At 41.9% G+C, this 14498-nt stretch overlaps 1 protein-coding gene across 3 annotated transcripts in view; it reads left to right on the top strand.

The window, feature by feature from the left end:
- Window positions 1-14498, top strand: part of LOC131448177 (SH3 and multiple ankyrin repeat domains protein 1-like) — a 46164-nt gene that overhangs the window by 16297 nt on the left and 15369 nt on the right. For 2 of the 3 annotated variants that reach the window (XM_058620342.1, XM_058620343.1), the window contains 12 exons: window positions 4086-4658; window positions 8023-8226; window positions 10164-10235; window positions 10341-10449; window positions 10879-11030; window positions 11418-11585; window positions 11776-11817; window positions 12494-12610; window positions 12706-12783; window positions 12912-12978; window positions 13432-13607; window positions 13710-13840. In XM_058620342.1, the coding sequence (XP_058476325.1) occupies window positions 4146-4658; window positions 8023-8226; window positions 10164-10235; window positions 10341-10449; window positions 10879-11030; window positions 11418-11585; window positions 11776-11817; window positions 12494-12610; window positions 12706-12783; window positions 12912-12978; window positions 13432-13607; window positions 13710-13840 (1829 nt within the window). In that variant the 5' untranslated portion in view covers window positions 4086-4145. The remainder of the gene's footprint in view (window positions 1-4085; window positions 4659-8022; window positions 8227-10163; window positions 10236-10340; window positions 10450-10878; window positions 11031-11417; window positions 11586-11775; window positions 11818-12493; window positions 12611-12705; window positions 12784-12911; window positions 12979-13431; window positions 13608-13709; window positions 13841-14498) is intronic. The other variant, XM_058620344.1, reaches the window with a different exon arrangement.

The following is a 14498-nucleotide window of genomic DNA, read 5'->3' as shown; positions in this document are numbered from 1 at the left end:
GTCCAATTAGTGGACTCCTGTCTATTCACAGCCTGTTCTTTTTGTTCCTTATCTTGCCCAGTGCAGACTCAGTGTTGTTCAATATTTGATGAGACTTTGTTCATAAATCAGCCTCCTCTATTCCTCGTGGTGTACTTGAATGACGGTGTTAATCTTCAAAACCTTGCGTGAGTGTTTAGCGAGTGCCTTTCTAGTCTAAGATGATATGCGGTAGGTTGTGTATTGAAAAAAACATGTGAATCATAACAGTCACATGTAACAATAGTCAGCGTTTAGTTAAATGTTGGCTGAATAAGGATTCAACACAACTAAATATTTTATAGCAATTGATACAACAATAGTAATAATAATAATATACTTTATTTATATAGCATTGATATTAAAAATGTTACAAAACGAGCAAGACTTTGGATCAGTGGAGAGAAAAAGCTCTCTTTTAACAAGAAGAACCAGACTCAGTGATGTGCAGCATCTGCCTAGGCCGGTTGTGGTGACAACGACCAAGGCTAATGGCAAATGACAGTGATTAAATGGGTATTTTAATCTTAATACTTACAATCAGTCATTCCCAAAAGCCTTGATAAAGAATATGGCTTTTAGACAGAATTTAAATAATGGTAGGGATGTAATTTGTCAGAGGTCACTAGGTGAGAGAGAGAGTTCCAAATTGTTGAGGCTCTAGTAGTAAAGATTGAGATAATTTGGATAACAAGAGGGCTTCATTAGCTGATCCCAGTGGTCAGACAGGAACATAATATAGAATTAGTAATTTCATTTAACCCATTCTTATACATCAGTGAGGAATACACACAAGCTGGGCGGCACTTATCTGTCCCCGGGGATCAATGGGGGATTGGGTGCCTTGCTCAGGGGAACCCAAGAACCCAAGCCCTTGGCCCATCCCCAGATCTTCCGGTTACAAGCCCCATTCCTTTCCTCTTGGCCATGGGCTGCCCTATTTAGGAGTTCCCTGCTATAGATAGAAGCGCGGCCATTTAATGCTTTGAGAGTGAGTGAAATAATTTTCAAAAATCAATACAGAAACTAATCGGGTGCCAGTGCTGATTTGGTTGTTCTCGTGATTAGCCCTCGTAGCAGCAGTTTTTGGACCAGCCACAGGCGGTGGAGGGAAAGCCTTGATTGATTCCGCAGCATAATGCATTACAATAATCAAGTTTGGAGTCTTACTAGAAGTTGAATGAAGCAGGACTTTACAACACTTTTAACCTACTCATCGTACAAGAATTTAAACCACTTGTATTTGAGGCACCAAATAAAATGACGTCAGACTTTTCATCATTAACATTAAGAAGATTCTGAGACTTCCATAATTTTGTATCTGTATGGCAGGAAAAGAGGGTTTCAGTGGTACGTGCAACTGGGTGTCGTCAGCATAAATATGGTCGTGTACATTATGGGACTATATGATTTGGTCAAGGTGTAGCATATGAGAACAGGAAACAGCCCAAGACAGAACCATGCACTGAGGTGAGAAAACTTAATGAAGAACAGTTCAATTATGTGTTTTCTGGCCCCAAAACTCTCCCCAATACATGTGGGTAGTTAGAGATTTCATTGCTTATTCCTTTTTTTAACTGGATAGATCTTTTTTCTTTTTCACAAGGAATTGCCTTCAGATTTTCTCTCCTTGTTGTCTTCCATGGTTTAGTTGCTCTGAGAGTGTTAAAGCAGCCCAGCCTGTCACTCTGAGAGCATCGTGGGAAATCAACCGCAGTCCATCCACTTCCCGCTGCGTTGCCCCTGATTTACCCAGAAATGCTCAGCGAGCAGACTTTAGCTTTGGCCACTGACACGTCATCAGATCAGACTTTTTCAGACTGTTTTGCATTCACCCAAATCAATCATTCAGACCCTGCCGACTTCAGAGTTATGACATTTGAAAGATGCTATTAAAAGGTTTTTTAATAATATGGTTGGGGAAATCTGATTTTAATATATTTCAGACATAGATGATTATGTTGTTTTTGTTGTCACTGAGATACAATCAAAGACAGAGGAACACAATAACATACAGTATTTCTTCATCTTAACCAAACATCTGATGCCTCACTTTAATTAAAACAAGAATTAGCTCTAACGTGAGCCCCCCGGTCAAGATCAAACTACCTTTACAACAACAACAATTCCTTTTTGTTTTCAAGCTATGACGTCACCATTTAATGTTTCTGTTGGAACTCTGTGCTATGTGCTACCTTCTTCATGTCAACATTATTATTTATGTCACTTGCAGGGCACTATAATCTGGGCCAGGCGCCTGTTGATGTTCCTTGGGCACTGATAGAGGTTAAGGATATAAATCATAGATCACTGAATGCCCCTTTAATCCTCCCATCAACACCATATTTTGACTAATTTATTGACTCTGCATGTTGGTAATCTGGGATTGAATGGGTTTGGATCTGTGACCTATTATGAGTTGCTTCTGTCCATCTGATCTTTCAAGACTATTTCCTACCTCATGTAATATTCAGAGCATCAAACTGCCAATGAGACGGTGGGAGACTCCCCGTGTCATTTGCCATCATTAACGCGGCTGTTATTGGCAGTGGACCAGATTTGCATGATGGCAAATCCCCTTGTAGCCAGACTTTTACCAGAGAGAGACCAGGGGCGGATCATATGGAGATGCCACGATGCCAAATCTGAAGCACAGTGATGTAGTGAAACGAACTTAAAGTAAAAAAAAGAAAAATCCACCCTGAAGGAATAGCTGCTGGTGATGCAACGTGCACTTAACTTGCCAACTGACATCATATTAATGAAGATATTTTGGTTTTATGTACGGTGTGTTGTGTTATGTATAATGAGATTGCACATAAAATGGCTCGTCTAGAAAATCGTCTGCACCCTTCACAGCCGTTCTCAAACCAAACTGAATTAAGTATATTCTCACAATTTGAAAGAGTGAATGCAAATATATTCAGATGTGATTTCCCCCGAAACAGCTTTACTGAGTTATCTGGAAGCCTTTGCTGAGGAAATCTCCAAATCTCCTAAAAAAACACTGTAATGTGGAGTGATGCCAAATGAAGTTGTTGAGGTAAAGCGCGTCTTGGAACAACTCCAGTCGGGTTATTTTTCCTGGAGTGTGTGCACAGACAGGAAAAGCATGCTAAATGTCTAAGGAGGGAAATTGCACTGCCGTTCTTCAAAAACGTCCTCTAAATAGTCACAGAAGTACAAACCTCAGAGTGTTTTCCAGAAATACACAGCTCAAGGACTTCACACTGATTTCAGGTGCCTGTGTTTGAGGGCATTTAAAAGATGCTGTGTGGACAAGTTCCCTTGACTGTGTGCTTTCTACACACACACACAGCAGAGCATTATTTTTTTTCTGCCTTTTGTTTCCTGTTCAAATAAATGTGCTTTTATTTCTGTAGTATACTGACACACAAACTGCCATTAATGAGGCCGTTGTCGCCTGCACACGACTAGAGGTTTGCACAAGGTTATGTGTGGAAATTATTTTCCCTCTCTAAACCATATCAACATGGTCAAGACACTGAAAACAGACCAAAGAGATTCCATCAGAGCAGCTCATTTAAAACTAACACCTGCATCCAAGAGTGGTGGCATATTATAGCGTACCAGTAGCTGAGGGTGGATTTTTTCATGCATGCTTAACCGTTAGCCCTGGGTTTATGCTTCAGACATACGCTGGCTCCATTATCACAAAGCAGCAATAATCTTCACCTCATGTGAAGCTAAATTGTGAAGCATATCCAGCTCACTCTCTTCTGCCAAGAACCTGTGATACAAATTCACAGAGTTTGTGTATATATATATCAACATATATATATATATATATGTATATGTATATGTATATATATATATATATATATATATGTATGTATGTATAGCCTGTCTTCCATCAGTCTGCTATTCCCCGCTGCATTCCCAGTGGCTAAAAGGGAAATGTGGAACCAGCTCTGTGCTCATTCACACCTACGGACTGTAATTTTTCCCATGATTGCACGTGTCTTTGTCTTATTTTGTAAAGTTCACACTTTCAGCGAAATGCTAATGACAAATATTTACTCCCTTCTCTGCCTGTTTCCCAACAGCATGTTTCTAAGGAGGAAGCCAGTCTCATGGGATAGCCATGTTTTGTCTTCCTGACAGCTATGTCACTCAGCCTACTCTGCAGTGACCCCGCACAGCAAAGGATGCTGGGAAATAATGAGCACTTTTATCCCAGTCAGGACGACAAGGATGGAGAGGATGAGGAGGAGGAAGAGGAGCAGGGGAGAGGAGAACTCAAAAACGGGCAAGGTGGATATGACGCAGAGAATGGAGAGTTAGAGGATCTGCTGGAGGAGAAGGAAATGAAAGGAGGACGACAATCCTGGGAAGGGAAAGGCGCAGAGGTGGTGAAACCTTCGGCCGTTGTCGTCGGGCGACAGAGAGCAGATCGGCCTCTGAGGCCAGGCAACCTGGGCAACCAGAATATTGCTTACATGTCGAATCAAGTCCTGCTACACCACCAAGCGGCCAATAAGCCCCACCACCAAGGCCTGACTGTGCTGCAGAAGAGACGGGCGCTCATGGAGCGCAGCATGACCACGATGGCTCCTCTCGAGGACACTTTCCTGACAATGATGGTGTTTCGCGTCGGGATTCCTGACATCAAACAAACGGTAGGTGAACGTTCTCACAATGGTCAACGTCTCACAACACAAAGTCACCTCATAACACAATCCCAGGTTCTCGTTGACCCCCAATTTAACAAAAAATGGAATCATCGAAATAAATCAAATGTGTAAGAATTAGTGACTTCTAATATATGAATGAATTGAAACAAATAGAGGACTCGTCCACTTCACCTTCCCTTACCCAAGCACGTCAGGGAGCTATGGCCTTCATATTATCATATTATTATACCTCAAATGATGATTTTTCTCATCATTTGGCCGCTGTATAAAAGTGGCAGACTCTGTAAAGCAAATTCCATGCCTAAAGTACGTAGAAATGGCTTATTCCAAACCAAAAAACTAATTGTATGCCAATGTACATTACATTTCTGCAAATGAACACTCCTAAACTTTACACACTGCATCCCTTACAGACAGGATGAGTTTACAAAGATGTGTCACAGGTATTACTTATTTAGATTGAGTAGTTAGATAGTTTCAGGAGATGGTGAGAAGGTTTCAGGATATTTTACAATATCCATACAGCAATTTTAATGTCAGTACAGACACATAACTAAACATGTAAATATCATTTTATGGGATTATTATTGTGTTTTGTGTATTATGGGTATTAAAATGCCTGTAACACTGCTGTTATTCCCATACACACAATGGTGAATAGATTTGTAAGAACGCTTCAACATCCGCAGAGGAAAACATTTCTTGTTGTGAGGCCTTCAAGCTGCTCTGACACTTCAGGAACTGCTGTGCTAGTCCTCTGTTTATCCACCCCTTCTTTCTTGTTTTTGCTGCTATCTTTCCATATGGAGGCTACAATTATTTCCTCTCCCAAAACAGCTTTTTGTTACACACCCAAATGCTGCATTTACTTCTCTGCATCTGTTTCAAATTAGTAGCTGAAAAGTACTCCGGGGATGGGGGGGGGGTTGGGGGGGTACTTGATGCATACATTTTTGAATGTTACCCAAATAGTTTGCACAACTGTACAAAGGTCTTATTTCAAAGCATTTTTACTCTGCAGTTATTCCACAAAACCTCACGGACGAGTCCCTGAAGGAAGTAGGGAAAAAAAAAATTATTCAAGGTATTCAGTCAACACCATTTAACAATCTGCCCTCAGTCAGGTACGGCTCATAATTAGTTTCTAAACGGAAGTTAGGATCATTTTACACTTCGAGCAGCTCTGGTGTACAGTGGCAGCAGGTGAGAATTGGCCAGCAACACACACACACACACACACACACTGGTTTCCATGACTTCAGAGGACATTGCATTGACTTATATTAATTTCCCGGAGACTTCCTCTAACCTTAACTGTAATAACTACTAGCCTAATCCTAACCCTGACCTCAGCCTAACTTTAAAACATGTGTTCACCTTAAAATTTAGTCATTTTTAAAAATCAAGTATACCAGGTACACACACACACACACACACACACACATTCAGGGGAGAATGGCTGTCCAACTGTAACCCCTCCTCCAATCTTCCTTCCTGCATTTTCAACTCCCTGAACATGCCGACTGCTCCACATGTCAGCTAATCTGCCCTCAATATAACAGTAATTGCTAATTATCTAATAGGTTTTTAATGAGTTTGGGGAGAGCGGGGGAAGTAAAGTGACTCTGAGAGAGAGAGAGAGAGAGAGAGAGAGAAAGAAGGCATCTGTGTTGCTCTTTGGTCTCCGTCGTCGGTCTCACAAAAAAAACAAAACACACCCAAAACCTTTAGAGCAGGAAATGTTATTGAGTCAAATTGAAGGGAGATGACGAGAGCTAGTGAAATGGATTCTATGAAGAGCGAGGATGCTCTCTCCATGCATTTTCAAATACCCTTATACTTCACGGTGGAAGTTGTAGATGATGCTCCCGTGCGAGCGAGGACAAGCACCGACAGAGAGATCTTGGGGAAAGAAAACGCTGCAGTGTCACTGTAATATACAGTATTACATTAGATGTGTCTCACAGGGATGAGTAACCTCTCTCTGTTTTAGTCACAAACACTGAGAAAATACTGTACAAACACACACACACACACAGACACTTAAATGTGTGCGCACACACACAAACGCACGTCCTCAATCACGTGGTCTACCTCCCAGGGACCACCAAGACATTGCTACGGCAACGGGTGCCTGCCTCCACTAATGAAGTGGTTGCCATACCAATGGAGTTAGCTACACTATCAAATAGTGCATACTAGTCAAGGGAGGGGGGGTTATAGAGGGGGGGGGCAGCACTGGGGGAGGAGAGGGGACATGGAAGTGTGCTGAGCTGTGCAATTTTTTTTTTTCTGATATGGAACAATAGCCTGCACACATGCATACATTCATCTCATTCAGAGCCCTCAACTCCAGCTCCATCCTCCAGCTCCAGACTTTAATAAGAAAGAGACACAAGAAGATTGTCTTCCTGCTGAGATGCAGGGAAAAAAATGTAATAATACGAGAAGATGAGCTGCACAGGAATCACTGTGAAATTGTGTTAGGTAGACCACATAAGCAGAATACATCCACGGTCAGTGTTCCTCACACACACGGAGGATTTTCCCCTCCAGTCCAGTCTTCTCTGGACTGTTGTGGCTCAAATCTGTCAACAAAAATGACAACGCTTCATTAAGCGTAAAGAGGAAAAAATGGCGTGCAAAAAAAGTGTGATTTAGATCTAGAAGAGTAGTAAAGTCATTTTAATTCCATGAATGTGGCCGATGATGATCAATTATTAAAAAAGTAAATGTATTCATATTCCACACACACTCTACACATTCTCATGCATTCATGCATTTGGTTAATATTACGTAAAAAACGTCGCGATACATAATTAATCCGCTATAATGAAATGAGCTTGACTAGATTATTTAACCAAACCGACTGCGTGTAGCTGTAATAATATAATTCAAGAACACTGTTGTAATGATATTCTCAGAGACTGAGGTTTAAGATGAGGGAATCAATACAAGGCGATAGCTTTGAATATGAAGGCACTTCTGATCCTCCACACAAGTATTCAGTCAATATCACAATATGATGCATTTTAAGTTTTATTAACGAACAGAATAGCAAAATATCACTCATTTTAATCTTAACAATGCGATATTTTATCAAAAGTAAATCAAGTTGATGCCATACAAAACAATGTAACTGTAGTTTGTTGGGATTAAGCTAATTTAAGTACTTATGTTTCACATTGGACTCTAAACCAGGTTCATTTTTAGATTATTTGGCTCCACTTAAGTGCCTGATTTACATTTTTAGCCTCCTGTGTTAAAAAAACATTGTTTGCAACATACCTGTGGTACCTTTTTATTTAAATTTACCTCCAATGTGCCCTTCTGCTCCCCCGTCCGTCAGAGGTGTCTCCAGTTTGACCAGGACTGCACCGCGTGGAACGCCAAGCAGCAGATCATCCTGTCCCTCAGCGAGACGCTGTGGGACGTCTACAACTACGGCCTCTTCCAGCCCGCCGGGGAAGGACGGGACGCCAAGTTCCTGGAGGAGGAGCGAGCGCTGCGGGAATACTCGCAGTCCTTTGAGAAAGGCGTGCCTTACCTGGAGGTACGGAGACGGAACGAGTGGAAGAGTGTTGAGAGTATTGAGTTTTTGAGTAAACGAGTGAGGAGTAACTTATTCACCTGATGTCACTGAATCAGTAGAATCTGGACTTGTAGATTTCTTGAGGTCCTTGAGAACTAAGGAAGCTTGTTTATGAAGTCCAGTTGCCACGGATTCAGTGATATTGAGACAACTATGACGTGGATAAATAGATAGATGCTTTATTTCCCTACGTCAGTTGGGATGGACTCTAGCTCCTCCCACGACACTCAAGTGGAGGATAAAGTGGTAGAAGATGGATGAATGGATCGATGTTCTCACTGATCTTTATCCAAATGTGTCTTGAACCATTAGCAAACAACACAAGACATGAACGTTAAACTCATAGAAGAAGGGAAAATATCATAAAAAAACAAATAGCTGAAAAACAACAATGCTGTAGAGGGTGAATACATAAATAAGAGAGAAGAGTCAGTCACTTCTGATTATTACTGCTTGTTTTAGGCTTCCGTTGCGACCAAGATTAGGACAAATGAGTAATGTTTGAAGTGTAAATTGTGATTTTTTTTTTAGGTTTTGATTCCACATTGGCTTAAACAAAAACACATTCACATGACTATTTCCCACTGCCAGTTATCAATGTTCCATGTTAAAATACTTTATTTGCTAAATAGACTTCACAAAAAAAAACAATATTGAGGCATCATTAACATCCCTCCCTTTCCCTAGAATTCCCACAATGGATCCACAAATTATTATTATTACTGTGTGCACGGATATTTTTACATATTTACATTCAGTAAAGAAAACAAAAAAGGTAAAAATGACAATAATTTTATGCACATAAATGATGTCTAATTGCATTGAGCTGTGGTGTCATGCTGTGAATTATCCCACAGTGCCCTCTGGTGGACAAAGTTGCAGTGTTGCAGCGTTCTCGAGCTGTGGGTGGGGCTGAAATCCTATCATGCACTCCAGGGTTTGGCTTGAGACCAGAGCGCTTACATTCTTGACATGGTTCCATATGAGGGCATGTCTGTGTACTGATGAGGCCTCGTAACCAGATTCACGTATCTCCTCACAGCACCACGAGTAAAAGTATTTATAACACGAGGAGTAATGAATCGAGTGCGGTTCAGCGCTGCAATCAGAGCGGCGTTCATTGGTGTGGTGTAGATATCAATGCTGCCAGTTCTAACAATGTACAACCACTGGAATAGTGACAGTATTCCAGCTATTAGTCCAAAACATCTCTGATGCTCTAAAATGCAGCTGCTGCTCTGTATGTGTTTCAGTTCCATCAGCTCAGTCCTCTTCCCCTCACCTCGTGTGAATGGTTTTGATGTCGTTACCACGCAGATGTAAAGACTGCACATTCATTCACATTCACATGGTTTTCATTGACGACCACTATCACATTCAGAGAGAGAGAGGGAGAGAGAGAAAGAGTGGGTTGTAAACCAACCAGACCTCAGCTGGCTTGTATTTTGAAGCATATCGGATTTCTTGTTGTTTGGGGATTTAAAGCAAAGTCTTTTATTCCTAAAGGGCTGTAACACGTTAAGATCACTGCATTTGTAAGAGCACTGAGAATCTGAGTACGTTATATTATTACATTCGCGACTATGCAGTTTTGTCCCATCATGTGACCTACTGTATATTGGGGCTTGAGATTTTTTGCTGTGTGTTAAAGAAAACTGTAGATGCCAGCTGGTTGAATACAAACATGTAAAAATACACATTTAGAGAAGTACAGTATAGAGTTTGCTGATGTTCCAGTGAATTTGAGTGGGAGAGTGAAGTTAACAAGAGGAACAGAGCTTTTTTTATTATTTCTAACCCTAACCCAAATGTACCATAATATGAACCATTTTAATTGACTTTATCTGCGTATCCTGTCACTGAAAATCTGATTCACAACTCTTTGTCTGGTTTTTCAGTTCAGGTACAAAACTAGAGTTTACAAGCAGACAAACCTGGACGAGAAGGCTCTGGCAAAGCTCAGCACAAAGGTATTTCTTCCCTCCCTCTTCACTTACTGTCAAACATTACTGTTCTACACACCGTGAAGTCAACTTTCACTCACTGTCATCGTCCCCTGTTCTGTTTCTGCCCAGGCCAGTCTGAAGAAGTTCCTGGATTACATTCAGACCGGAGCGATGGAGAAAATGTCAAAAGTCCTCGATAAAGGTCTTGATCCAAATTTCCATGACCCTGACTCTGGAGGTGAGTTTGTCCAAAGCGTATGTACAGTATATGCTCACTCTATGGCAGAGGTGTCAAACCTGCGGCCTGCGGGCCATAACGTGGCTCACCACTTAATATCAAGTTATAGTAATGAGTTACTTCTATATGTTTTTGAAGCAATAGATTCATTTTGCATCATAAATACGTTTTGTAAAGACACTTTTATTGTGAAATTCTGTGAAATAGTGAATATTGTGATATCATCAACTCGTATCGCTCACCCCTACTTGACCGGCCCCCTGCTGTCCAGACTAGATGCTTAGTGGCCCCCAGGTTATTTGTGATTGAGACTCCTGCTCTAAGATATTCCAACTTATTCTTATATTTTCAAGTTAATGACACTGTAAATGATTTTCACTTTTCTACCCGCCGTCCGTTCCTGACCTTTAAACCTCCACTGTGGGTCAGAGACCCCGCTCTCTGTGGCCGTGCAGTCCGGCCTGTCGGTGGAGGGCATCAAGCTCCTGGTTCTGGGTGGTGCTCACTTGGACTTCAGGAGCAGAGACGGTCTGACGGCGGTGCACAAAGCCGTCAGGGCTCAAAATCACGCCGGGCTGCTCGTAAGTTCTCACAGGCACAGATTAACAAACAATGTGGACTGAATAAAGCCACATAAATGCACTTAATGCATCCTTAAAGGTCCAGTGTGTAGCATTTAGGTTGTTTTACTGGCTAAATGGCCTTAGAATAAGCCTTTTTTAGATGTATTTTGAAGCTGACTCTTACTCTGCAAAATGGAGAACGACAAAATCCTGTCTGGTATTCCAAGGCCGCTGTACTTCTCTGATGTTATGAGTAGATTTTGTGTCTGCTGTCCATTTAAGTGATATTTTTATATATCTATTTGATTTAATCAAAACACAATTCTAAGTATTTAAATTCAAAGAGTACGCTTCTTCCTGTCCACGCACACTTTACACACAGTCTTCATTGTCTCTCGCTGATAGGCTCTCTTGTCCCTCGGAGCATCTCCAGACTACAAAGACCGCTACGGCCTGACCCCGCTGTACCACACTGTACTGACAGGGGGCGACACAACATGCTGTGAAACCTTGCTGTATTATAGGGCAAAGCTGGGGACGAGGGACGAGAATGGCTGGGACGAGAGCCATCAGGTGCCAGTGGAAAGTTTGTCTGTCTGTCTGTCTGCACGTAAACTGAAGCACTGCACCCACATTCCTGTGTCTTATCTGCGTTGTTGATGTTGTGTTCCAGTGTCCCTCAGCATGCTCCTCACACCCGTCTTCTCCGCCGTTGGCCTGCCTCACTCATCTCTCCATTCTCTCTGCCTCTCTCTTTCCATAGCACAGGGACGAAGAGGAGTTTGGAATGGAAGAAATGCATAAGGTACCTTTTTTTTTTTTTTTTTTTTTAATCCTGCCATCGCTCCATCCATGCCCGCCTGTCAGAGGCATGTCAGGCCCCTGAGAAATCATCAGGCTGATGTGTGCAAACATCTTGACCATCTCCAGCCCAGTTTAGAAAGATGCACTGCATAATTATGATGTTTCTCACTGCAGAGACGGGTGCATTGCCTACATTATATCCCTGTGACGTTATAGTGAATATGCGTTTGTGCTGCGAGCCGGTTGTCATGGTATTTTATTTTGGTTTTGCCGTGCCGCTCGTGTTTTCTTTCTTTCTTTACTTTGAACATCTTGTGATATTTTAGTCCCAGCAGGAAAAGAAAAAATATGAGGAAACCTCACTGGCTGCTGAAAGCTCATTTCTGTTGTTTTAATATTCTTTTTTTTGTTTGTGTGTGTTTGTTTCATTTCTTTTCCACCATTGTACAAGGTAATTGGCTCTGACCTGTTCTCACGTTAGAGTAATTACGGATCTAAATGTAGAATCTTTCCCTGTGTATGTCTTTTTGTGAAATTGTTCCTTATTCTTTTGCACTGAAACAGGACTACAGTATATAAATCCACCCTCTTCTCTTTAAGGTGTCTCCTTATGCCCTATCATGCCGTTTAACACTGATAAATTGTGGATCTCTCTATCACTTTCTCAACATTAAAAGGCATGCCAGAATGGCTTTTCCCAGCACTTGGAGCATCTGCTGTTTTATGGGGCCGACACTTCGTCTCAAAATGCCTCAGGGAACAGCGCACTTCACATTTCTGCCCTGTACGACAAGGCAAGTATGGAAACAGGTCCCTAAGATTCAACTGTCATTAGCTTCATAATTACTGAGGTTTTCCTCTGTGTGTGTGTGTGTGTGTGTGAGAGCAGGAGAGCTGTGTCCGTGTTCTTCTGTACAGGGGAGCAAATAAGGAGGCAAAGAACAAACATGGTCAGACCCCTTTTCAGGTAAATGGTGATGTAATTATTATTGAGAGCTATGTTTTACATGTTTTAAGGGAAGCTCTGATGAACAGAAACTAAAGAGGAAAGGAGACAACGCAATAATTGCGTTTTTTTTTGTTCTGTGCTCGCAGCTCGCTGTAATGTCTGGTCACTTTGAACTTGGGGAAATCATCAAAAACCACAAAGACTCTGACGTAGGTAAGACTTTGTGCCAAACTTTTCTCTTTTGAAGGAGTAATTCAATATTTAAAGGTCCAGTGTGTACGAATTTGCAACAGCTTTTGTTGAGACTGCAAATTGTGACAATCAGATGACTCTGATTCCCTTTACCCAAGTGCCTCTAGGAACTACGGTGGCCTCTACATGCCAGACAGGATCTTGTTCTTCTTTGTTTGTATACTAATCTTCCTCTTGTCCATTCAAGCCACTGAAATAGTTTATTTTTAAAGTGATTATACACAACATAATGCTAAACACTGGGCCTTTTAGATATTTAATCAATCATTTCCAACACCTTCCTTGTCTTTTGTCTCATTTTCCCCCTAACAACCTTCCTGATTTGTCCTCCTATTCCATCCCCTGCACATGATACTGAGCTCTGAATCCTCACTGTGTGATCCTCACCACCACGTCTCACACCTCTGTCTTCAGTGCCCTTTTTGGAATCGCCAAAGTATGTTCCCAAACGCAGAGAGAGCTCCCACACGCTGCCTCTCCCCTCGCTCCACTCCCACCACCTGCTGCGTGCTAACAGCGATAACACCATGACCCAGTCTGACCCTCAGATCCTTCCCATCAAGGCCTCGACAAATCCCAACCCAGGACAGGTACTGAAGGACCATCAGGTGTAGAGTCGTCCGTCTTCTGTGGCGTTACGTGTTGACTGGTGGCAGATTAGGAGCTCTGTCTTTGTTTCTGTGTTCCCGCAGGTCCATCGCAGAGCCTCCATAGGCATCAGAAGCTCCAGCAGCCCCAGAAATCGTACTCGCTCCCCATCCAGAGGGAGAGGAGGCCAGAGTGACACAGAGGAGAGACACCGGCAGCCACGGGGCAGACAGAGGTAGAGAGCCCGTGGAGGGAAGATCGTAGACTGTGTATAAACATGGATGTAGTCTTTCATTTAGAAAAAAAGAGTTCCCATTTTGAAGCTTCAAGATTTGTGATTTGACCACTGGACAATACCGGCTGTCATGTTGGTGTCCCCTCATATGTTCCATACTTTTTTCTGAATGGGAGTATATTTACAAAATCAATATCATGTACTATTGAAGATGACCACAAACTATCAATTGAGACAAAATTTAAAATAAATCCTCCATAAAAATATTTACTGACATTGTAAATCCAGTGAGAAGTAGACACATTTTCCCATATATTTATGGTGTGTTTCCACCGGCTCTACTCGACTCGCCACGGCACGGTTAAGTAGCATTTTCACTAGCATACCACCTTGTACCGGGTACTTTTTTTTAGTAGCTGCTCTGGTGAGGTTCCAAGCGCGCTGTGTAGGTACTATGTGTGACCTCGCATAGACTGTGCCATCACAGGATGAGACGTCCGACACAAGAATCAACCCGAACAATCAGTTAAAAAGATTTAACAAACCTAAAAACATGGGTTAATCTCCAACAATTACCAGGGAAATGTCTAAAATCTCAATATTTAACAGAGGAGTCTGGTGTATTTAGCGCCAGCACTACTGCCTGGGTTTCACTTTT

Source organism: Solea solea, chromosome 21 (assembly GCF_958295425.1).
Source record: "Solea solea chromosome 21, fSolSol10.1, whole genome shotgun sequence".
Classification (NCBI taxonomy): Eukaryota; Metazoa; Chordata; class Actinopteri; order Pleuronectiformes; family Soleidae; genus Solea; species Solea solea.
Note: the sequence above shows the minus strand (reverse complement) of the source record. Positions and strands in the feature narration are given on the sequence as shown.